The 27,329-nt window shown below is 29.6% G+C and overlaps 1 protein-coding gene across 4 annotated transcripts in view; it reads left to right on the top strand.

Annotated features, from left to right (window-relative positions):
• The window catches only part of hoe1 (hoepel1), a 188,308-nt gene that overhangs the window by 149,457 nt on the left and 11,522 nt on the right, over positions 1–27,329 (top strand). For all 4 annotated transcript variants that reach the window (XM_065499782.1, XM_065499783.1, XM_065499784.1 and 1 more), the window contains 3 exons: positions 11,716–11,819; positions 25,516–25,757; positions 25,849–25,987. In XM_065499782.1, the coding sequence (XP_065355854.1) occupies positions 11,716–11,819; positions 25,516–25,757; positions 25,849–25,987 (485 nt within the window). The remainder of the gene's footprint in view (positions 1–11,715; positions 11,820–25,515; positions 25,758–25,848; positions 25,988–27,329) is intronic.

The raw sequence follows: 27,329 nt of genomic DNA, 5'->3' as shown, positions 1-27,329 counted from the left end.
TATATACATATATAATAATCAGGCAGTTTCAATAGGCTTCGTCCTTGGGCCGAAAAAATTATACGTACCAAATTTTATCGAAATATCTTCAAAATTGCGACCTGCACTCTGCGCACAAGGTTTACATGGACAGCCAACCAGCCAGACGGACGGAGAGACGGACATCGTTTAATCGACTCAGAAAGATTCTAAGTCGATCGGTATACTTTAAGGTGGGTGTTAGACCAATATTTTTGGGCGTTACACACATCTGCACAAACGCATAATACCCTCCCCACTATGCACTCCACGACTGTGAGAAGCTTTTGTATTCTGATTGATTTTACAAATATGGACCAAAGTGATTTATGAAGTTAAAAATATACAGGATTTGATTCCGTATTTACCATTCTGTACCGCAATTCTGTAACTTTTTATACTTTCCTACCGATGTCGTTAAGTAACGAAAACTATCGGTTGCTTTAACGAATTTAATATTCACTATTTGAAGTTGACGATATCTCTCGGTAAAAAATTAACGACGAATATAGTTAAAAATATAATGTCAATATTTTTAAAATTAAAAAATCATAAAAATATTTACTATTTTTTCGTGTTTGCAGATAAATTCGTAGTCGTGTGAATAAATAATCGCATTTATATATAAAAATCAAGCATCAGCTCACCCAAATATGTTCGCGAAACCTACTGAAAACAAAAGAACAAGAGTTTTTTTCTAAAAATAAAAGTAACCCAGTGTATATGTCTATGCCACCACAAGTGATCATTAATTCAGAATTTAGATAAGTGTTGTTATAAGGACAGTCGACAAATTCAGATTAATTTCCTTCTTAGAATACTGTCTTAAAAACGATTTTATAACTTTTATATAAGTTTATAATCGTATCACATCGCCAAAAATGGAAATTGAATATAGGGATAAACATTATACACTCCAGAAATGTGTTAATTATGGATATTATGCCCCAAATAAAAGTTGCTCTTAAAATTCGAATATTATTTTCTAAAATTAATATAATTGGTCAATTCACAACGTATCTTATCATGTCATATTGTCCTAATATTTCACAGTGGTTTGTATTGCTTTTCAAGCTAAAAAAGTCCTAAAATAATATTACTATGTATGCTACGTTTATTGTGTTATCGTAACAAGCCAGCAGAGATCTGTGCCGAATGCCTAAGAGTCGGTTAAGCCGAGCCGCCGAGACGAGATATGTTAGGACATTATGACAATATGACTGATAAGAGACCTTGTGAATTGACCAAATATATGTCCAAATTTATCTTAAAAAGATAATTAAAGCATGTTAATTTTTATATTAAAAACCCAAATCAGTCCGTATCTAACAAACACAAAAAAGTTGACCAACCGTACTTTTAAAAAACAACTTATTTCGAATATTTATGTTACAAAATTAACTCCTAAACAATTATCGTTATGGCTTAACTAGAACATTTTATTTGTCGTTAACCTACCGACAAATTTCGTTATCTACCGACTATTTTTAACGAAAATAATCGGTAAAATTTAATTCGGAATATCTCTTAACGATAAATATTGTTAACTAACGAATTTTGATTACTTAACGACAAAATTTTGTCGTTAAAAAGTTACAGAATTGCGGTACTGAACATTTAATCATTCAGATTTTTCATTTGGCAACGTTACGCTTATCAAAACCAAAACTGTATTTTTAGTAAATAATTTTATTAAAAAATCGAGGAAAACCGAAAAGTACAAACAAATATCATATTCTACTTAGAAAACTAAAAGTCATTTCATTCCGAAAATAATTTTCGTTTAACTCTTTCTAAAGAAGCAAAATAGGGAATTAATTCTACTTTCGATCGGAATGGAATACTGTGACAGGGGTGATAATCACATTTTAATATATATGTATATTTTGATAAATACATATTAGGGTTCATAATTGCACCGACCTTTCCCTTTCGTAAAGGGTAAATTAAGGTGTATATATGGTTATTCAAATATCCTATTCATTATCCCAGTAAGCACCAAAGCCCCAATAATTCAAGCACTTGTACATTTTGTTGGAATTTGACTTGAATGCAAATGTAATTATACTTTAAACATGAAAAATATTTTAAAATTTATTTATTTTTCAAACAAAAAACATATGGCTTGAATTTATGTTTCCTTTTTACTGGAGAATGCTATTGAAATAAAGTGTAATACAACTGTAATTCAATTGCTTGACAATAATTCAAGGCTTGAATTACACTTGCTTTCAACTTGAATTCCAGTAAAAATGCTTATTGGGATTGAATAAAATAGTTTTTTGTATTAATACTATTGATATATGTTGTTAGGAACTGATTTGTGATCTTTTTTTAGAGAAATTATGAATGCACGTACTTAAATTTTGGTAAATTCGAAACAAATTATAATAATTTTTTTTACATGAAAAAGTTTTTAGAAGTAAAAAAGTAGCACAAATCCGCAAAAATGCCCTTAACTATTTTATGTCGATTAAAGAAGGGAATGTAGAGAATTATATTCTATTGGGCTTTTATTCAAAAACGTTTATCAAAAGTTTTAATTACAAATTTTGTATGAAAATTTGTTTTATAAATCTTTGATAAATGGTTTTAAATCATATATAGCAATAAATGTTTTATTAGCAAATAAGATTTTGAAAATGTTTAAACTATTTTTATACCCTTCACCTTCGTGAGAAGGGTATATATAAGTTTGTCATTCCGTTTGTAATTTCTACATTTTTCGTTTCCGACCCTATAAAGTATATATATTCTGGATAGATAGCGGAGTCGATTAAGCCATGTCCGTCTGTCTGTCTGTCCGTCTGTCTGTTGAAATCAGTTTTCTGAAGACCCCAGATATCTTCGGGATCCAAATCTTCAATAATTCTGTCAGACATGCTTTCGAAAAGTTTTCTATTTAAAATCAGCAAAATCGGTCCATAAATAACGGAGATATGAGCAAAAAACCGGGACAACCTCGATTTTTGACCCATTTTTGATCTATATCTGGATTACTAAGTCAGTAATATAGACAATATGGATATCTAATGATAGATATTTCAAAGTCCATTGCAACGATGTGGATAAGGCTATAGTAAGTTGGACCTACAAATTTTAAACAAAAAATATTAAAAATATTTACACATAATTTTTATAAAAAAAATACTTTAATACCTGATGTTGAAGTTCCATTATAAAAAATTTAGATTTAATACTAACAATAATCTATAGAATTGTAAAAATTTCCAATTTTTACACTTTTTTTAAAATAGCAATAATTTGCTAAATTTGACCGCACACTGAAAAGAAAGTAAACAACTTAGTTGATTGATTTTTATAGCTAGTGATGCAGGATTTTATCTACTTTTACCCTATACCAAAATTTATTATAAAAACTTTATTTCTAAATTTCAATTAATCGCCACTTTGATACTCTTGTTTGCCAGTGCAATCGCCAGATCTCAATCCCATAGAAAACCTAAAGGAAATTGTAGATCGCAAAATACGGTCTAAAAGTTAGTCCACAATGGAAGCTATTTCAAAGCAGACGATTTATTATTTAATTAATACGAAAAATCAACATTATCTCAATTTTCAAATTCAAAATCGATTTTATTTTTAGTCGTAAAAGATATTGCTTTGAAACTTGTTTCATATGATTTTCTTATTTATTTTCTAACAGAAAAAATTTAAAGATATGATGAAGATAAATAGCAAACAGCATGTCTGAAGTGAGACCTCACGGCGCCATTCTTGAGAGTGGCTTCACCGCGTATATACAAACTGCAAGCATTCACGCAGAGAAAAAACATGGTTCGTCATGATTACGACAACTACACTGTGTTCTTTGTAACAATATATTGTTGTCATACACACATAATTGTTATTAAAATTTTATTTCAACAATTTTTCAAAAAGTTTACTGATAACATCAAAATGAACTGAAACAAATTCTTAAATTTAGAACAATGGTTTCGGATTGTGACGAATATTCTCTCGATTCGATTTCGGCGTTAAAAACCGGTTTCGCTTGAACTTAATTTTGCTATTATTAACATTAAAATTTCATAATTTTCTAAAAAAAATACCTACAAAAAAGTTTCGCTAATAAATATTAATTTTAGAAATAATTGCTATTGTAGGCCTAAATTAAAACAATGAAAAAGTGTGTATGTTGAAAATCTTGCATGTTATTTTCTATTAATTTTAATTAAAACCGAAATTTTATTTATTTATAAGTCTTCGACTTCTCAAAATTTTTCTTATTTTTATCACTAAATATTAATTTCTATGTATGAGTTTCAAAACAAAATTCAAATTCCATAATTATTAAATACATAGTTGTTAAATATCAAATTGTTGATATTTTTTTGTATCGTGTTGTATGCAACATTGACATTTTAACCCAAAGTCTTAGAGACACATGACCAATTATGTGGTGGAAAACAATGTAGAAATAATTAATATTTATATTCTCTAATATTCAGCACGACTAATCATACATTTAATAAATATTTACTGAGACTACATTACAACACAAAACTATAAAAAAAACTTTAGCTGCATAAATTATAATCAAAAATAATACTTAAATTTTTAAAGATGATAATGAAAGTAATAAAGATTATGATGATTTACAATGTAAAAGCCACACAATTAAATCTGTTTTCGTTTGTGTATAGTATTTGCTAAACTTAACAATAGAAATTTTATTTTTACTAATTGAAATTTATGCAAAATTTAATTATACATATTTATAAAAGGCAATTTTTGGATTTATTTTTTTTTTTGCTCGCCAGTGAATTATAAATGGCCTTTGTCTAGGTTGTTGAGCATCTCATACATAAATGATGTTTAATTTGACATTTAAGAACGAAATATAATACTAATTTACTCACTAGATTTATATTAGTACGTTTAATTAGTCATATGAAATAATTATTAGAATAAATCATAAAATAAAAAAAAAATTGTAAATTTGATCACGCGTTTTGAGAATTATTAGAATATATTAAAGCAAGGTCTCCAATTTGATCCGTAGGTCCCTCTTTTCCTATATGGATCTTATTGAATTTATAGACGGGAAAATTTGGTAACTTCTAAACTAATACAGATACAAACAAAATTTAAAATGGGGACTAAGGACAAATTTTTCTTAGAACTGATTTGTGTAAAATTTGATTACGATTTCCTCATAATCAACATATTTATGACAGCTTAAACAGTATTTTGGGGGGACATTTGTATCATCATTTGAAATCATAGAACTATATCCCATTTTCAATACCAAACAAAGAGTACATATTGTTACGTTTTAACCTTTTCAAAACGTTTGTTTATTTCCTTTAAATAAACCGGATACGCTTGATTGCAAATAAAAGCCGTTTAGTAGTTAGAAAATTGTAACAACTCTTTATTTATTTAAAATGTACAATAACAGAATTAAATAGTCACTCAATGTTTTTTATACACGTTTATAAATTCGCAGAAATATAGACACACTTTATAATGTACACGAATTCACTTGAAAAACACAGCACACTTTAAGGCACTCAGTCGATGTTTATTCGAAAAGCGTCTCTGATAAACTCACTAACGACTGCAAACTCTGCCACTATTTATAACACTGCCATCTGCACTCTAGATTGCTCTTTAACTGTCAAAGCTCATATATTCTAGAGCTTTCTAATACATACGCCATCTGTGGTGTATTTTCTACAATGTTCTTTAACTGAATATTCGAATTCGAATATGCGGTCGCAGCAAACAGCGTTGCTATACTTACGATCAATGGTCAACTGAAAGCTTTTATTTCAATGTTAATAATGCCCACAGAAATGTTACAGTTTGAGAGGCACTGCTATTTGAAAGCATTATGCAACTTTTAAATCAGCCGTTAAAATCGTTATATTTGAATTCAAGTACAATTTCGTAACAATATTATACATCAACAGAGAGTACTTGTCGGAAATGTCAGTCTGTTAGATCCTTTCGTGTGCGCACTATCATGTTTTCAGCAGACAGACAGACGGACGGACATAACTAGATCGTCTTACAATTTCATAAGGACCTAGAATATATATTCCTTTGTCTGTTTACGATGAATTTTTCAATGTGTTACAAACGGAATGACAAAATCTACATCCCCCATCTTTTCTGATGGTGGGTATAAAAATAGCAGACAGATGTTTGGTATTTTTATTTTTAATTCGTACCTTTCAGGAAAGAGAAGGGATAAAAACAGTATTTTAGTACTTTTTGACATCCTATGTATCTTTTTAAACAATAAACGTAGAAACTAATTTTAAATCGTATTCTTTACTTATCAAAAAGTTCCAAATAAAAAATTGGTATTTATTTTTGGTACTTTTTGACATATGAACTGCGGTACTGAAATTTATTTACATAAAATTTGTATTATGTCAAGTGAAACCAAAAAGAACTAAAGGGAGGTAAAAAGGGAAATATTCAAAATTATTAACCTTCAAAGAGTCTTCGGGTCAAATTTGACCAATTTTAAAAGTGCGTGGTTGATATTTTATGACTTTTATTTAATTTCAACGTTAGTTTTTTTAAAAAAAAAATACAAAAAAATATATATTTTCTATTTCGCTCAAATTTGAACCGAAGGTCGTTAACGTTAGTAAATTTGAAGACCTTATGAAGGTTAAACCAATTTGTTAAAAATTTTCTTCATCCAGTTATACAAAAATTAACTATTATTTGGAACTCGTGCTCGAAGTTGTATACAGTTTGGTACTTTTTTGAAAAATATTTTTTCTTGAGCACAGATTTGAATCATTTGAAACATTTCTGTGTTACAAAAATATCTTCAGTGGAATATTTTGAAATTTCAAACTTGACGGGTGTTTAAGAGGTAAATTGGTACTTTTTTTAATATTTTAAATTTTCTATAATAATGAACCTAGAATTAATCATATATAGCGGGAGACTTTATGGTACTTTTACTTTGTTCTAATAGTACTTTTCATATTTTTATGTGAAGTTAATTAAATTTTAGTTCCTTTTTTTAGTGAGGAGGTACTTGTTTTTTTTTCATAAAAATTAAAGTTTTCATATTTAAGATAGCAACCAATGAGAGCTGCGTTTAATTGATTACGCTGCACAATTAAACGGGTTTCTTATAATTCGGTCTATGAACCAATTAACAGAGTATCGGGTAAATGATTTCTCGGATAGTTGCATAAAAAACTGAGACTTTTTGAAAATCAATTAAGCGAAAACTTTTGTAGAAGGACTGTACTTCTTTTATAGTCATGCGAGTTTTTATTAAAATTTGACTATCCGTTAAGAAAATACAGATTTCTTTAAAATCTTAGAAGCATACAAATCGAGACCTCCCCCAGTATCATTTGCATAAGATAAAATTAATTCTGCTGACTTTATCCTATTTAGCCTGACTTTTTAACAATTTTATTATTTAATTAAATTAACAAAATTTTTAATCAAACTAATAAAAACGATTAAATGTTTCATAATAAGGAAACAACTTTAAGTGACGGAATAAAAGTACTTCAAACGGACTTTGAACCAATTACTAATAAACAAAAATTTAACCATAAATAGTATCTCATTATTAAACTCATTTATGACAGCAAGAATTCGAAAAGTATTCGCACAATTCATATAATAATTAACTTTGACAATAAAAAGACATAAAACCTGACACTTTTTCCAGCAACAGCACAAATTTTGCGATTAAATGATATTTAATTGTGGTCATATAAAAATAAAAAAAAAACTAATAAATATAATACTAACCATATGATGAGTACGATTATGAATGAATTCTATATGATCTTGAAAATAAAAACCAAATATTTTCTAGCCAAAAATACTCAAACGTAAACATTTCGACAACAAATGTGTTATTGAAGTCAATTAAAACATCAAAACGTCATAAAACGGGAAAAAGTTAACAAAAATTAATTAAAATGAAATTAAACATGCAATAATGACGATGATGATGATGATGGCAATACAACATTCATCATGCTAATGATGATGATTCCAATAACAATTTATGTGATACGGGTTTCTCATAAAAGTCCAGCCAGCACACTTTATTACCACAATAAAGGAATTGTTATATAATTGATTGTTTAATTGTTTAGCATGCCACAATAATACTTACATAATTGATACTAAATTGACTTTGTACACAATTTAGTACTTTGTAACATTCATTTGTACCAAGCCCAATCAAATAATTAAGACACATAATTAAGAAGAGAAGTTTCAAGTTTTTCTATAAATAGTCGTAAGAACCCAGTAGTTCTGGGTAACTGTTCAGAACTAGGGATTTTATCTATAATTTTGGATTACCACTGGTTCCAGAATAAGCTATTAGTATTGGATTAACATCGCAGTATACTAGGTGAAAGTCAATAGATTACAAAGAGACTTTCTGATAGCTGGTACAAAGTAGTCACCACATGAGAATTTACATGGTTGATTATATAGAGTCATTACCTTTGCAGCATTCTAACTGGTTACTTGACTAACTGTATAACTATGTAGTTATTGATCTCTAATTGTCAGTCTAAAAGACAGTTACTAGTACTCAAGTCACCACATTAATTGTAGTGAGTTAAATAAAAAATCTCTAATATCAAATTTATATTTAAGACAAAAGTTAGGTAGATTAAGTTTTGTCTTCTCAGAATTAATCAAATTCGATTAACCGACTCTAGATTTCTTGGCGTAGCACAAATTCCTAGTCTTTAACAAGAGTGCGTGCAACTGAGGCCTTCGACTCTGATAGTAATATTGTATTATTTTGGGTTTAATAAAGTAAAATGATAATACACCCAGTAATATATACTTCGTATTAATTAAATTTAAACATAATTCACAAAAATCTTAATTCAGAATAAAAAAAGGTCAGCAATTCAGTACATAAGCCTATTCACAATAAAACAATTCCTTTAGCTTCACTCAATGATTTTAATTCATTAATTCATATTTTAAAATGAAAATATTTTTTTCATTCAATTTAATTTGTTTTTAATAATTTACTAACCCCCAGTAACACGAAGGCTGGTTATATATTAACTAATAGTTATACTGACAGTTGTCATACAAAAATAATTTTAACCGACAGTATAACTACTAGTTAAGGCATAACCAGGTTTCGTGTTAATGGGGGTAAACAAAATTAAAACATAGTCTTCTTAATAAAATTGATATGAAGAGCACTTTAATAATTCAATAAATTTTATAAAGCTATTGACTTAAAATAAAATACAGGATTTACAATAGATGACATATCTTTTGAACGCGGTTTTTAATAATTTATATGTCATTTTGAAGGGTACATAGCTGTCATTTATTCTCACTTAGTTATTGAACTTTATAACGTAAACAACAAAGTTTTTTTTACTTTGAAAATGGTGCCAAATTGATCACCAAATCTTATGGTGAATGTTTTCCATCAGTTTCAACGTGCGAGAGATGGTTTGTGCGGTTCAGAAGTGGTTAATTTAGCACGGATGACAATGATCGCCCAGAGCAACTAAAAAAGTTTGAAGACCAAGAATTGTAGGCATAACTCCATGAAGATTGTTCTAAAACTCAACAAGAGCTCGCAAATTCATTGAGAGATACTCAAGCAGCAATTTCGAAACGACTACGAGCAACAGGATTCATCTAAAAGCAGGGAAATTAGCTACCAAACGTATACCTTGAACGATTTTGCTTGTCTGAATCATGAAAAATGTATCCATTACAATAACACGAAGCGTAAGAGATCGGATATGAAGCCCGGTCAACTAGCCGAATCGTCATGAAAGCCAAATATCCATGACGCAAATGCTCAGTATTTGGAGGGAGCAAATGGGCTACTGAAATCTGGCCAGACCATCACAGGGAACCTGTACCTGTATTCGTTTGAAGCGATTATTGGCCGAAAAACGCACAGAACATTCGGTCAGACTTGAAACCGTAATATTAAAATCGTAATATTTAATCGGCCACATGTTGCAATTCCTGTTACGAAGTATTAAGAATGAAGTTGTTGAAGTTTTGCTTCACCCGCTTTATAGTCCAGTTCGCAGTCCGTCCGACTACTACTGCAGAAAGTTCTCTCCGAGATACGCTTGATTCGTTCTTGGTCTCAAAAGATGAGCAGTGATATTGCCTCGGAATCCATATGTTGCCAGAAAGATGGGAAAAGGTCGTAGCTAACAATGGCCAATTCTTTGAAAAAATCCGGCATTTTTAAGTCACACAAACAATAGTATTCAAAAAAGTTTCCACTATATTGTCACTCACGGTGTATGATATAAAAACATTTATATATTTCACCCGATTTGATTATTTTTATACCCATCATCAAAAAAGATTGGGGGTATATTTATTTTGTAATGTCGTAAGTAACACATCGAAATATTCATCACAGATCCACCAAAGTATATATATTTTGGGTCTGTCTGTTGAAAATACGATAGGTCGTAAATAAAAGTACCTAGTTGGCTGAAATTTTACACAAATAATCTGCATTGATGAGGTTTGTTATTGAAAATGAGCAATATCGGTTCCGGATTTCCCCTACCCCAATTGAAAGGTCCCACCAGAATACTGTTTGAGCAGTCATAAATATGGTGATTATGCCGCAATCGTAATTAAATGCTGTAAAATATTTCGAAAATCTGGCAAAAATTTTCCCTAGTCCCCATACAAGGTCCATCTCAGAAAATGACTTAAAATTCATATTTTTTTATATCGTAATGAAATTGGGCATAAACTAATTTTATCTAACCTAAATCTTTCTACCAACTTTTATGAGGATCGATAAGTACCTAGAATATATACACTTTTCTGGGTCAACGACCAATATTTCGATGTGTTAAAAACGGAATGACAGAATCAAAATCCTGTTGTCTTTTTGAGTGTGTCTCAAGAATTGTTTTTATTTAAATGTCAATTTATTAGGGAGTATAACAAATTTTCTACATTTATGTATGAAAACTATAAATTTAATTTTATATACATTACCACTTAACAATGTTTTTGTCACATTGACTGGTTTTGTCACATTGACATATGTTTGTATTAAGAAAACTACTAGAACATCATAAATTTATTAAAAACAAATATTTAGCGAAAATTCCTTCATTCATGACACACATAAGTAAGTAGATTTATTAGCAATGGAAAATTCCCTTCTGGAATGGAAAGAAATAAAACGGCTACAATTACGCGATAATTACGATGATGACCATGATAATGATGATATTAAACAAGTACTTACTGGTGCTGAATATAATTTTATTTATAACTTATTTATTTTTATTATTTGCTTTGTTATTATACTAATTTATTATAGTTGCTTTTTATACATAAGTACATAACATAAAGAAACTGTCTTGGCTGATGCTAAATTTATACATATATTCAATATTTTATTTACAAATATAAGATACTGATGCATAAATTGCGGTTGAAAACTCCTCAATCTGTTCTGAAAATAAATTTAAATAAAAATCTGCATATTTCTTTGTTTATACTGAAAACAAGCCCCCATTTTTGTATATGAATTTTTAAATTTATAAAAATTTCCAAACAAAATTCCTTTTACATACCCTTGATAAATTTAAAAATTGTTCATGAATAATGCCTAAAATACATATGTATTTATACTTGAATTTAATTAATAATTTTGTTTTTTCTATATTTTTTTTTAATTTACAGTGAAGTTACAGAAGGTGCCTTACAAGTATGGCGCACATTACCGGAACGTATTAGACAAGATCCAAGTTTAGCCTCATTTCGTCAAGAACATGAACGTTTACATGGTGAGTAAACAAAGACACTTATTTAACTTTTCTGAGTGAATCCAGTCAGAGCACATTAAACATTCACATCAGGAATGGTTGATACGATTGTACTTTTTTGATACTATTTCGTAATGAAAAGTACCATGGTACTCCAGAGACTCATTTGATACTTTCAAAAACTCTTCTCAGTATTTTATGTATAAAGACTAATTTACAAATTGAGTATAACAGTATTTTCTATAGAAACCCGTGAGTATAATAGTATTTTCCATAGAAAATCGTACGTATAACAGTACGATTAATCTTGTATATAACAGTATTTTCTATAGAAAATCTTATGTATAACAGTTTTTTTATTGAAAATCTTATGGATAACAGTATTTTTTTATTGAAAATCTTGTGTATAACAGTTTTTTTTATAGAAAATCTTGTATATAACAGTTTTTTTATAGAAAATCTTGTGTATAACAGTATTTTCTATAGAAACTCTTGTGTATAACAGTATTTTCTATAGAAACTCTTGTGTATATCATTTTTTTTATTGAAAATCTTGTGTATAACATTATTTTTTATAGAAAATCATGTGTATAGCAGTATTTTCCATAGAAAATCTTGTGTATAACAGTATTTTCTATAGAAAATCTTCTGTATAACAGTTTTTTTATTGAAAATCTTGTGTATAACAGTATTTTCTATAGAAAATCTTGTGTATAACAGTTTTTTTATTGAAAATCTTATGGATAACAGTATTTTTTTATTGAAAATCTTGTGTATAACAGTTTTTTTTATAGAAAATCTTGTATATAACAGTTTTTTTATAGAAAATCTTGTGTATAACAGTATTTTCTATAGAAACTCTTGTGTATAACAGTATTTTCTATAGAAACTCTTGTGTATATCATTTTTTTTATTGAAAATCTTGTGTATAACATTATTTTTTATAGAAAATCATGTGTATAGCAGTATTTTCCATAGAAAATCTTGTGTATAACAGTATTTTCTATAGAAAATCTTCTGTATAACAGTTTTTTATTGAAAATCTTGTGTATAACAGTATTTTCTATAGAAACTCTTGTGTATAACAGTTTTTTACTGAAAATCATGTGTATAACAGTTTGTTACTGAAAATCTTGTGTATAACAATATTTTCTATAGAAAATCTTGTGTATAACAGTATTTTCCATAGAAAATCTTGTGTATAACAGTATTTTTTATTGTAAATCTTGTGCATAACAGTATTATCTATAGAAAATCTTCTGTATAACAGTTTTTTTATTGAAAATCTTATGTATAACTTATTTTCCATAGAATCTTGTGTATAACAGTTTTTTTATTGAAAATCTTGTGTATGATTTTCTATAGAAAATCTTGTGTATAACAGTCTTTTTATTGAAAGTCTTGTGTACAACAGTACTTTCTAGAGAAAATCTTGAGTATAACAGTATTTTCCATAGAAAATCTTGTGTATAACAGTTTTTTTTTTTATTGAAAATCTTGTGTATAACAGTATTTTCTATAGAAAATCTTCTGTATAACAGTTTTTTTTATTGAAAATCTTCTGTATAACATTATTTTTTATAGAAAATCTTGTGTATAACAGTATTTTCTATAGAAAATCATCTGTATAACAGTTTTTTTATTGAAAATCTTATGTATAACGCTATTTTTTATAGAAAATCTTGTGTATAACAGTATTTTCCATAGAAAATCTTGTTTATAACAGTTTTTTATTGAAAATCTTGTCTATAACAGTATTTTCTATAGAAAATCTTCTGTAAAACAGTTTTTTTATTGAAAATCTTGTGTATAACATTAGTATTTTCCATAGAAAATCTTGTGTATAACAGTTTTTTTTATTGAAAATCTTGTCTATAACAGTATTTTCTATAGAAAATCTTCTGTATAACAGTTTTTTGGATTGAAAATCTTGTGTATAACATATTTTACATAGAAAATATTGTGTATAACAGTTTTTTTATTGAAAATCTTGTGTATAACATATTTTCTATAGAAAATCTTGTGTATAACAGTTTTTTTTATTGAAAATGTTGTGTACTTTCTATAGAAAATCTTGAGTATAACTGTATTTTCTATAGAAAATCTTGTGTATAACAGTATTTTTTAATGAAAATCTTATGTATAACACAGTATTTTCCATAGTAAATCTTGTGTATAATAGTATTTTCAATAGAAAATCTTCTGAATAACAGTATTTTTTATTGAAAATCCTGTGTATAACAGTATTTTCTATAGAAAATCGTATGTGTAACAGTATTTTCAATAAAAAATCTTCAGTATTTTTTTATAGAACATCTTCAGGGTAAAATTAATTTTACAGAAGATAAACTAAAATTTATAATTCTAGTACTCTGAGGTTGGAAAAAGTACTATTTGAATATAATTTCAATACCGAACACATTTTTAATTTTCCATTCCTGATTCACATTCATTCTTATTATCGTTAAATTAAATTCATACTTATTTGTGCTTAAGTTTGAGTATGATTCAATTTGTAGAATGGATTCGTTTTTTTGGTCCGTATTTATATGATGGTTTTACGCCATCAATTTTTATTGTCTGTAATTTTGTTGGTGGTTTGTTGCTGTGTTTATAGTTAGATGTGTATTTAATATTTTTTTTGTGGCATTTATAATCAAATTAAATGGTTTTCGTCCATTAAAACATCTTCTAACAATAAATGCAAATTTTGTGTTATTTTTTTTCAACTCGATGTTTTGTTAAAATTAGAATACAATAAACGAATAATGACTGCGCTTTTGTGTCAGTTCAATGACGTCTTTTAAATTAAATGTAAATGTTTATTCTATTGTTCACTTAAAATTGTAAATTGTAGTTATTTTAAACGCCATGAATTCTGTAAGTCTTTATTGGAATATATGTATGCATCCTTTTGCAATAAATTTTGGAGTATTCTTGTCTGTGAACAATATTTTAGTATGTAATTACATTTTAATGTATATGTATATCTTTAAATCGAACTATTCGTTAAAAATTACATACTTATTTCCACTTTTTTGTGAAATTCTCCCACTGTGTGTCATCAGAAAATTATTTTATAGAAAAAATGATAGACAAAATGATCAGATTTTAATCACGTGTGTATCGGCTTTCTAAAGTACTTTGAGATATTGTCGAATAACAAAAGATACCAACAATCAAAACAAAATTGTTAGCAACTTTGCGTTTTTAATAGCCTAATTTAATTTTTCATATAAGCCATTCAGAATGACAACCCTGGCCCTATAACAGTGGATTTTCAGGGATTTTCATTAACCTTGTTGTTGCATTGACTTTACAGTAAATAAGTTCGTCTGTGTTTTTCTAAGGCATAGGCCTGTTTTTTTTTTTGCTAAATCGATGTCAATGTTTATTTGGTCTCATTGACATGTATTACACGTAACATCGTGTCTCGCCAACCGTTATGATATGTGCCGAAATTTTGTTTACCTCATAAAAACATTGGACTCTTTTAGACTGCTAAATTTTTATGGAAAAATTATGACAGACGATGGTAAAAACAATTGCGATTTAAGTAGACTATTAATTAAATTAAAATTATTTGTTTGTAGTTTAACATCTTGAATATCAATTGGTTAAATTCGTTACTATTCAATAGTTATAATGGAATAAATGTTTTTGAAATTAAGTGAAATTTTCTATGTCTTTAGTTAAGGGTAGTGGAGGACACAGTATTTGAGGTATTGATCAAAAACAATATTAAAAATTGCAGATAAAATAATATTTGCTCATACAAAATAGTAAAATTTGCATCCGAGCTGAACTTTGAAAGCTGCTTGGGTTTCTAATACTTAATAACCGATGGAACAAACAAATTACACAAATCTACAAATTTTGACATTGAAGGAGTATTCTTAAAGTAATGTAACTTTTTTTTTAACAATTTTCATATACTGAATACGAAAACAATAATAGCATTTCCTAATTAGTTATTAGCAGTTATTTTTAGAAAAAAAGATTATTGGAAAAATTAGTTGATTCATAAACAGAACTGCATCTTGGTTTTAACTGACCTCTTGAATTCTACTTCTGGAATATCTCGAAAAACAATTTAGCAATAATATGACAACATTGAAACGTTCAACTTTCCCTGATATAGTTTTTTCACATTTACAAGTTTTCCGGAAGAAGGTTCAACTGAGAATATAACAAGTAAGAGAGCTATATTCGGCAGTGCCGAATCTTATATACCCTTCATCAAATTGTACTTTAAAATACAAATTTTAAATATTTTTAGGTTAAACAAAATTAAAAAATTTTTTTTCAAATCTAATTTTGAAAATTTTTAAAAAAAAACAAGTAAGAGTGCTATATTCGGCTATGCCGAATCTTATATACCCTTCACCTTTGTTGTGGATGCATTATTATTTTTTATAATTAGTACATATATACATATGTATGTACATTGCCCACTTTCAGCGTACAGCATCCTAAATTTATCAAGAACACAAAAAACAACAACAACGCCAAACGAAACAAAACACCAAAAGAAAAAACAAAAACAAAATACGCAAGGCAATGAAACCAACACACATCCAAACATACGTTTAATTGTATAAAAAACAACCACAACGCCAAAAGAAACAAAACACAAAAAAAACAAAAAAACGCAAAGCATGCACACCCAAACATACGATTTGTTGTTTTTTTGTCAAAAAAACCAACACACAACCAAACTAAACTTTAGTTGTATAAAAAATAACAACAACGCCAAAAGAAACAAAACACAAAAAAAACCAAATACACAAAGCTTGCACATCCATGCATACGTTTTGTTGTTTTTTTGTCAAAGCATGCAATACATTGTGTTTTTTGATGAAATTTTCAGAGGTTGTCTCGGATTTTTGCTCATATCTCCGTTATTTATGGACGGATTTTGCTGATTTTAAATAGCAAAATTCTCGAAAGTATGTCTGACAGAATTGTTGAAGATTTGGATCCCGGAGATATCTGGGGCCTTCAGAAAATTGATTTCAACAGACAGACAGACGGACAGACAGACAGACAGACAGACAGACAGACAGACGGACATGGCTTAATCGACTCCGCTATCTATAAGGATCCAGAATATATATACTTTATAGGGTCGGAAATGAAAAATGTAGAAATTACAAACGGAATGACAAACTTATATATACCCTTCTCACGAAGCTGAAGGGTATAACAAAAGATTTCGGAGCAATATCAATTATAAATCCAAAAATAAACAATTTTCAATTTAAAAATTCAAAAACTAATTTTTGATCTTTTTAATCTTTCATCCCACTACCATTACCGACATTACTTCAGTTACCGTTACCGTTAAAATACCGTTACAAATATTCTATTAATAATTTGAAATTATAAAAATACAAATGTTTAATATCAATAATTGAGTTGATTTGAAATCTACAGAATTTAAAATATAATGGAATACCAACTTTGTAAACTTATTATTAACTCTTGAAAATAATTTTGTTAATAATTTAATTCATGATTAAATTACCGTCATCGTTAAAATACCGCTACCGAAATAACAGGAAATACCATTGCCGCTAAAATAACGTTACCGAAATAAGCTAAAATACCGTTACCGTTAAGTCACTGTTACCAAAATTATTCAAATTAACGTTATCGTTAAATTATAAACAAATAAAGAATAAATTCGATTATACTGTGTAACAAAACTTATAATATAATAAATATGAATACCTTTAAAGATACAGGTTTTTGTTATTTATTACAAAAACAAATTGGAAATTGCTACCTTTGCTTTTATCTATACCCCTCATTTGCTATCAAATATAATTGATTTTTATACTTTAAACAATTTTATTACTTTGTATTACCAAACAGAGTACTAAACTGCAATATTTTTTACATTTTATTGCAACTAATTAAGTAAATATGAATATTTTCATATTGAATCGTTAAATTCAGAAGATATCAGGTATTTCCAATACTTAAACTAATAAATTTCTCTGGTCGTATTCAGCATGGGACGACAATCCTAATTAGATAGAAAATTAGAAATTATTTCAAATACATTTTCACTGTAGGCTATTATTGTTTTTGAGATTTAGATAAAATGTTGTATGGCATTCTTTGGTAACTAATTATAAGCTAATAATCCATTGCGATCTGTCCGATATCATTGAGAGACAACCAGGATCGAAGAGCGATTAAGGTATTCAGTAGTCCACAGTTATACCCAGACTAAATTATTATGAATAACTTTCATAAGTTATCAAAAAATAATCTATATAATAATCTATACTGTGGGACTGCCCTTATGAAGCATACCCTGCTTCACATCTTCATGAATAACTTTCACGAATGGGAGGTCTGGATTAATGGGAGCCTGGTCAATCCTCGGGATAAATGCGGGACTTCCTTCGACAGTGCCTGACAGGATATTTGCACATATGAGGTTTCGAAAGTTTGTGCCATTACAGAGTCCTCTCCTCGTATTGTGAAAGACTGTTCAAAAACTCGACCGGATAGTTTTCTCTTTCGGCTATGCTATCGCATTCAACTGTGTTAATACTCTACTAATAGAACGCTCGCCCTCTAAAAGGTTTAACACCTCCTCGTTGATTTGACAAACGTAATCATTCTAGTTCAAAGAATGGTAGATTTTGAATACTTTTCTACTGTAGAAGAATTTAATTTTTCACCACAAATGCTCTTTACAATTGAGTCTTGAACCATCATTTCATTTGGAATTTCAATAATACCTTCTCCAAACTCCGATGTTAGCAATGGAGAGCTAATGATTTTTCTGTAAAGTTTTTAATAATTTATCAACAGCATTGGTGACATTGTTGTCTCGTCCCATATTATAAGTTTGGCATTTTTAATTTGTTGGTCATCATTTGTATTTGCTCTCATACTTGAGGTTGAAGTCACCTTTAACGGCACTGGAAGTTTAAATTGAGAGTGATAGGTACGTACTACTTTCGAAAGATTTGCCGTTATTCCTGTCGATGTTACAGGCAATACTAAATCACGCTTTCCCCTGATCACGGTCTTTCCACTTCCACCAGGTCCATCGAGAAAAAACAGTTTGTACCATCCTGTTGAACATACTTGTATTGCATCAATTTCGATTCAAGCTTGCTCCCCTCTGCTTTCTTCTTTCGTTATATTAAAAACATCTTGTATATCCATAGGTAGATTTTGAGGAGGCATCTTTAAGCCGAAGTCAGCACATGTCTTCACGTGCAAAATAAATATATTTTGTACCTGATGTAGCGCACAATTTTCAAAAGTGTCACAATCTGGTACATTGCATTCGTGTTGGCGTACCAAGACTTCCATAAACTACCTGAGAAATTTATACCAAAGCTTTCGCATATCTACGGGACTGCTGAAAACACAGATATAGGCGAAAAGTTGTCTGAGTGTATGAGGCATGCTCATCGCTACAGCTTCTTCGAGTGTTGACTCCCATACTGTCGTGTTGGAGACCGAAAGCCTTAGCCGCTTCCTTAAAGCTAGAGTGTGTTATACAGTTTACTGTTTTTAAATCTTTGATTTAAATGAAACCATGCGATGAGTGTGGATTCATTCAGGGATATACTTCTGACCGCTCCGTGAATGGGATCTTGTCTAAAGACGGATGATAGCGTGTGACTGACCATGCATTGATTTCGCCAAAATTCGTCAAGCAGCTTCTGGCGCGCTCACATATCTTGTATCCACGAATGTCCTGATTTCATCGTGCATTATAGTTACTTGCTCTATAATTTTTATATTAGCATAGTCGTGACCCTTATATATGTACTTAAAGAGATACCAAACGCTTTTAACCACGTACTATTGAAAGCAGTTCAAATAGTCACCCTTAACATGTGGTACTTATTTTTTATGTGTCATTGCTGGGAACTTAAAAGTAATATAACTGAAGAGTAGAAAATTGTAGTGAATATCAGGAAACAAAAAATGTGGCTCCGTTATTACTATCCACATGACCAATACTTCCTATGTCATCAGATGGCTTCAGAAAGTAGCGGAAACAGAATGGGAAATACATAGTAACATCCGGACATACTAATACTAAGAAATTATATATATAGATATGTAATACCTAGAGTGGATAATATTCGTCTAAGTAACACGCAGGTATCTTATTGCGTTAATCAATGAGCGTGACCCAAGAGGCAATTAAACTTGAACATCAATATCCTTCCCAGATAAATAAAGAAAGCTGAATCGATAGTTTTCTTTGAAATTTAAATTAAAACTACATTGTATGCCGCCTGTCTTGCTGGCATATATATATTGAATAGACATTAAGCTTTTGGCAAACGGAGAAATGTGTGTCCATCAGTACTTTTAAAGTGTCCTGACTATAAGTGGTTCACGACTCAACCATTTTCTGAACAAAAGATCATATAATCAAGTCATCGTCAATAATCTATGTACATGCAAGATATTACTAAGCACCTCTGAATGGTTTCACCAGTTAGTATTTCTTCTTTTCAAAAAGTATTGATAAGAATCTACATTATATCGAAATAAATATAGGTATATGTAATCAGAAAAGGAACAGTCATTCGGCTCATTCAAATTATTTATTATTGTAGATTTGAATATTGATCACTAATTACTGTTGGTAACAATAAAGGTGGATTTGTTAACTCCTTTAACTATTAACTTGTATAGTATCTGCTGAAGGGAAGAGTAACTCGCCAACTCTTAAGTTGATATCTAAGCATCTCCTTTCTATGGTGACAGTGAATGTGTTCATATCACTAAAATCAAATAGAATGCAAGGATTGTTTTTAGCTGTAATACAAGTTCTAGTCTTACCTGTCCCAGTTGCATATATAGTTAGCCTTACCGCATAAAGCTTATTATTCTGTTCATATTTGAAAAATTATGGTTGTTTCATGCGAAAAATGTTATATACAACAAATGATCAGCTATTGGTTTTAATTTCGTGCGAAAGAAGTGCTGCTTATGTTATTTCGTGTGGAAAAATATGGTTGCCAGATTTATTTCACATGTCTTTCACAAAAGAAACAGAGTATATGTAGTTTAACAGCATTTCGCAAGAAATTTTGAACAGAGTACTTAGCTTAAGACGTTGGCTTTTTACAACTACTAGTATCGTACTAGGTTTAAAAAACAGGTTCCATTTTATCTTTAATCTAGTACGAAACTGTCGATGGCATAAATAAGAATAAATATAGCAATCCAAATTTACTCCGCAAACCCAATATGTATATAAACTCCTTCGTGCTTGAAGCCAATCGGAGATGAAGCCTTGCTTCCTTCAGTTTACCAAAATATATCCAACAAATCCAGGTATCGATAAAGTCATTATCGATCAGATCTGTAAGCAATTTCATTCTTAAAGCATATCTGATACCCATTATCCTTGCCTTAAAGCATATCTTTGTCAACACATTTGAAGACTTGGAAGAAGATACATAGTTCCTTCTTTACTTTTTTTTGTAAAAACATATCTTTCAGCGATAAATTAGTATGGAAATGATTTCAATCTGCTACCCGCATCATACTCAATTTAAATTTAGTTTAACTATAACATATCTATGTATGTGCCATTTGCAAAATAAATCATAATTTATTGCTACAACAGTCAGACAAATAATATTCAATGCGAAGGATAGATGAAATTTGTTGCACATATTTTTATTGATTTTGCCTAGCTTGTTGAATATATGCTTTTTATGTATGCCTGGAATGTATCAATCACATCACTATGTATAACTAAAAATATTACACTTTAATGACCCCATAAATAACTTCATAAGTATTCCTGTGAAACATCTGATGCAAAATCCTTATACATATATTCATATGTATATACATATACACATTTTATTATTTAATATTCCTTTTACACATAAAAACCAAAGCAGTCTTCCTCATATTCGTTATTTATTTATAACATTATCGGCTTTTGCAGCTAATAATATAAATGGGCTGAGGGAAAAACTTTTTTTTGCAAGTTTGACCCAACCAACAGTGAATTTCATAACATCCCTCTTTGGAAACTCATATTTTTGTACGTACATAAATGATTGACATTCATAATGACGAAATGAAAGTAGTGTATTTTGTTTTTTATTATTGTGTAAATATTTGCACTTTCGGTTTAAATGAAATTCAATATTTAATATCCTGTAAGAAAATACCAAAAATTTACATTTATTCAATCATTTCATTCGGTTATTCCGTGTCAATTTGTAGTAAAATTCCGTTTACAAAATGTCCAAAAGAAAAAATGTCCAAAAAGAAAACTATGTACAAATGATTCATTTCACAAAATTACCCAAAACTTTTATGTAATATTCTCTTTGCCATGTTTTTATACCCTCCACCACCATAAGTGGTGAATGAGGGTATATATAAGTTTGTCATTCCGTGTGTAACATTGAGAAATATTCATCTGAGACCCAACAAAGTATATATATTATTGATCCTTATGAAATTCTAAGTCGATTGAGCCATGTCCGTCTGTCTGTCCGTCTGTCCGTCTGTGTAAAACACGCTCACGTCCAAAATACGCAAACAAACTTAGTAGAGTTGCAAGAAAAATGTTTATTATTGTCCTAAGCAGTTTGGTATTGAAAATCAGCAAAATCGGTACAGTGGAACCAAAGTTATGAATGAAAATGTGGGACAACCTCAAAAAAAAATTGATAATTTTCACATATTTTTGGACATTTTTTGTAAATATATTGCAGCTAATATCATAAAATTTTGCACTCGTTACTTTTATGATAGAAGGAGTAACTATGGTGAAAATTATAAGAATAGGTCCATGATTTCTCCGAGCCCCCATACAAATTTCTTCCCGAAATATGGTTCTATGGTCTATAAATGCCTACAGAATAGGAATATCCACATAAAATTCAGCAAAACTAAGTTTCGTGGTAAAAGAAATTATATTACAAAATTTTTCGTGGATCGACCCATATTTGACCATAGCCCACATATAAAGTACACTTCCGAAAATCTCTTAAATAAGCATAAATGTCTTATAAATATCGCTATCAAGTTGAAATTCGACATAAATAATCCCCATATATACCAAAATCGCTGTACCTAATTCTATGTAGATCGGCCCATAATTGGTTATAGCTCCCATATAAGGACCACTTCCGAAAAACACAATAACCTACATAAATATCTAAAAAATATCAATATCAAAACAAAATTTCACACACATCCATAGTTTATATTTAGAAATCATACTACTGGATTTTGTGAATATCGGTCCATATTTGACCATAGCTCCCATATAAGGTCCACTTCCAAAAATCAGTTAACTACTCATAAATCTCTTATAAATTCCTTTATCATGCTAAAATTCGACAAAAATCATACTCATATACATATATATCACTGTACCAAATTTTATGCAGATTGGCCGATAATTGGTCATAGATCCCCTGTAAGGCCCATTTCCGAAAAAGATATTCACCTTAAAAAATATTTAAAACATATCGATATCAAAATGAAATTTGTAATTTGTATCCAGTAATCATACTTCTAGATTTTGTGAATATCGGTCCATATTTAACAATAGCTCCCATATAAGGTCCACTCCCGAAAATCACTAAAATCCTTAAAAAAAAAATCTTACAATTATAGTTATCAGGTTGAAATTCGAAACAAATTTATTCAATATATATAGAAAAATCGATGTACCAAATTTTATGATGATAGGCCCATAATTGGTCATAGCCTCCATAAGAGAACTACTTCAGAAAAACACATTAACCTGCATAAATATCCACTTGAGGTTAAAAGGGAAAAATGTTGATCCAACCTATTAACTAATTATTAAGTATATAAATTGTTAAATTTCATACGTCCTAATAGGAATTTCAGTTACAAATTGCTGAATTAGATACAATTTTTTGTACATTTGAAATAAAATATCTTCTGCGTAAACTAGTCTTTCTAACAATTGTTATATTATTTCAGCTTTTATACCATCATATTTAGGTGGAGGGCATTTAAGATTCGGCACAGCCGAATATAGTACTCTTACTTGTTCTTTCTTGTTTTATGTTTTTTTTTCGGCATCAATTTGCTAAACAAACATCACAGTAAAGGACGATGTTAAGGGGGGAAAATATTATTAATATTAAATAAATATTTTACCCAAACAAAGGCAAAATTGTTTAAATGCTTCAAACTGGGACTAAAATCAACATTGTACCTCGTAAAGAGAAAATACTATGTATTTGTTGGTAATGAAAGTAATAGGCGAATTGTATTATTTAGTATATTAAAGTTTCGGATAAAAACCAGAAAATTTACATCGATTTCAATTTTACATATACCCGATGTCATTCTTTTTTTGGGGCACAACAGATTACTACTGGTGGGTAAAATAACAAACAAATTTTAAAGTGACTGCACCCTAGATTACTTAGAGACACTAAAATGATAATTTCCCAGCAGTTCTAGGAGACAGTCGCGAACTAATGATTTTACCCATAATTTAGGGTGAATTATTTTAACGCGATCATGTCCTAAGCTGGGGTCAAGTGACCCTTTTTGATTACAAAGAGACGGTCTGATAGCTGGTCTAAAGTAGTCAACGCATTGGATTCATATACTGGTTACTTAGCGTCAGTTGCTTTACTAGCTTCCTAACTGGTTACTTGATCAGCTGCATAGCTAGTTATTTTAACATGTACGGGTGCTAATAGACAGTCCAATAAACGATTGCTTGTAAACAAACCATCCTCCGACAACTCTCCAAGAGATTACTCCTGATGAGTAAAATAACTACTTTCTAAGGTACAGTAAAATATAAACGTTTAAAGTGACTTCACTATAGGTTACCAAGAGACACTAAAGTGACTATTGACTTCATGCTATGTAAACTGTATGAGAATTATATCAACCCATTTTGTATAAAACCAGTTTGTACGAATTACCCACAAAACGTTTATAGTGACAACACTCTAGATTACTTAGAGACACTTAAGCGGCTATTGTCTTCACGCTAGATTACCAGGAATGTATAAAGTAACCAATTGTTTTCCCTCTGCACTACAAAGAGCACATACGTGTCAAATGACCCAAAATATATAAATTGGAGTCAGCCAAGTGATAGGACATTAGTGACAAATACATTGACTACTTGCTTAACAGCTGGTTTATTTTACACTAGATTACTCTAGTAGTCAATATAGAACTGCCGGGATGATGGTGTTATATATTAACATCATAGTATAGAGTACAACTATGATGTACACTAGAGTGCATATATAATATTTCGCTATCTTTCCATGAGAAATTAGAAATATTGAAAAAAATTACCTTTGACCTTCACGATTTAAGGGTTCACATCCTCCGAATTTAGTAAAACTTTCAGACTATATTTAAAATTACCTAGACTATAATATTCTAAACAGATTTTACTTAAAATTAATAACAGTAAGGAAATTGGGCTCATTCGCCAAAATATGGCAAATGAGCCCAATTCTAGAAGGGAGGAAGGTCAAAATTCGCAATTTTATTTTTTTGGAGCATTCTAATGTACACATGTCCAAATATAAACAAAACCTTTAGGAATATCTTCAATAAACATAAAGAAATATGTATGTAATTGTAATTTTCTTTCCTAGCAACAAAAATCACATTTAAGACTTATTTACATACACATGAATTTCTTTATTTATTTCTCCTTTATAATCCTCAGGCTATGAACCCGGCGATGTTGATCCATTGCCCAATGATGACATTGATGACCATGAACAGAACAATGGCAAAATCATGGGAGACGGTGTGGATGGTGGTCATAACAAAAATACAAATACATTTTCACAAATTGGCATTAATGTCACCAACGAAATGGGACAAGTTCGCATTTTAGATGGCCGTGATGTCGAGAATAACAATGAGGATCAACAGGACGACACCGAACATCAGGGTAATTCAAAGGTAAGAGGTGCTATTAACATTTATGTAGATTTTGTTTTGAAAATTTAACAAACTTCTTTATTTTGTTGTTTTGTTTTTTCTTTTTTTTTAGGTGATAAAATATTTAATTTGGTTTAAAATTGCGATACTCCTGGTGGTTTGGGGTGTTTTTACGGCGTTTCTAATGTCAACAAATGAACATGTGGACGAATTGAAATTGATTAGTATACCTAAGAATGGTACCGTACGAGGTAAGTTTAATAGAAATATAATGAAGTGTTTTTAATTGATTTTTATATACAAATAGGAATAATAGTTTCAATACGAATATAATAAATATATATATTTCTAGTTGATAAATTATAGTTTTCATATTTTAACACAAAACCAAATGTTTATAAATAAATAAGGCGACAATTCCTATATTTCCCCATTATATAGGAATTGTTTAGTCCTCTTCTTGAAAACTAGTTGTCCTATTTAAATCACATTATAGAAGATTCCAACAGTGGAACCTATCCTACTTTCAATAGAGCTTTTAATACACTCCTATTTCTTGCAAAAGCCGTTGATTTCAATATCCAATTGATAAGATTTCTAACCAATTTAGATAGTGTCAATTTATCATTGAAACCATTAAAAGTATGTATTTCGTATGGCAATTTAGCGCATTTGAGATGGGATCCATCAAGAATTCCAGCAAGAATTTCAGGCGAATTACTTTTCAGTAATTCGCCGAAGTCTAAATTATAAAAAAAAACTAGAGACATTCTTACTTAATTTGCTCCTCCTTGTATGTAAAACCTCCATTATCACATCCGAGAGAGAAATGTTTACATTCCTTTGAGTTCAGTTGTCATTGGGAGTCTTCAAGCTGAGGAAAATTTGTTTAATAAGTAGACTTGCCACCTTTTGAAATTTCCAAAACGGGACACCACTAAATGATCTGCAATCTAGACTTTAGACTTTAAAAAAACATAAACGTAAATAAAATAGGAATATGTTTATTTGTTTGTGACTTATAGCAGAATTAACCACTGGACCGATGGTCTTGAAATTTGTTATGTATGTTCTCCTATACCTGAATGGACCAATAGGCTATTTTAAAAATTCAAGTGTTCGTCGCACTTCCCATACAAAGTAAATAGTTATTATGGAATATCTGATGAACTATAACTGTGAAAGCCGCAAAACTTAGCAGAATTTACTTCGGTATAATTGTGCGCATCTTGGCTAAAAATGGGCGTGACACATACAAAGTAAATAGTTATTTTTGAATATCTGGAGAACTATAACTGTGAAAGTCTTACAACTTTATACGACTCAATTTCTTATCTGTGTATGAAGTCTTACCATAAATGGGACTGATCGGAATAGGGAGTGTGGCACCTTTCATAGAGTGTAAATAGTAATTATCGAATAGTGGAAGTCTTAAATTATTTCCCTAATATCACCCTTACTATTCTACATAGTTTGGGTGAATATGGTATTGTGTTAGTGGGCGTGGCACCTCTCATACAAATTAAATACATAATTTCGAATATCTGGAGTACTATAATTGTAATGTATTTAAACTAAGTATGAATCAAATTC

Source organism: Calliphora vicina, chromosome 2 (assembly GCF_958450345.1).
Source record: "Calliphora vicina chromosome 2, idCalVici1.1, whole genome shotgun sequence".
In the NCBI taxonomy this organism is placed as follows: Eukaryota; Metazoa; Arthropoda; class Insecta; order Diptera; family Calliphoridae; genus Calliphora; species Calliphora vicina.
Note: the sequence above shows the minus strand (reverse complement) of the source record. Positions and strands in the feature narration are given on the sequence as shown.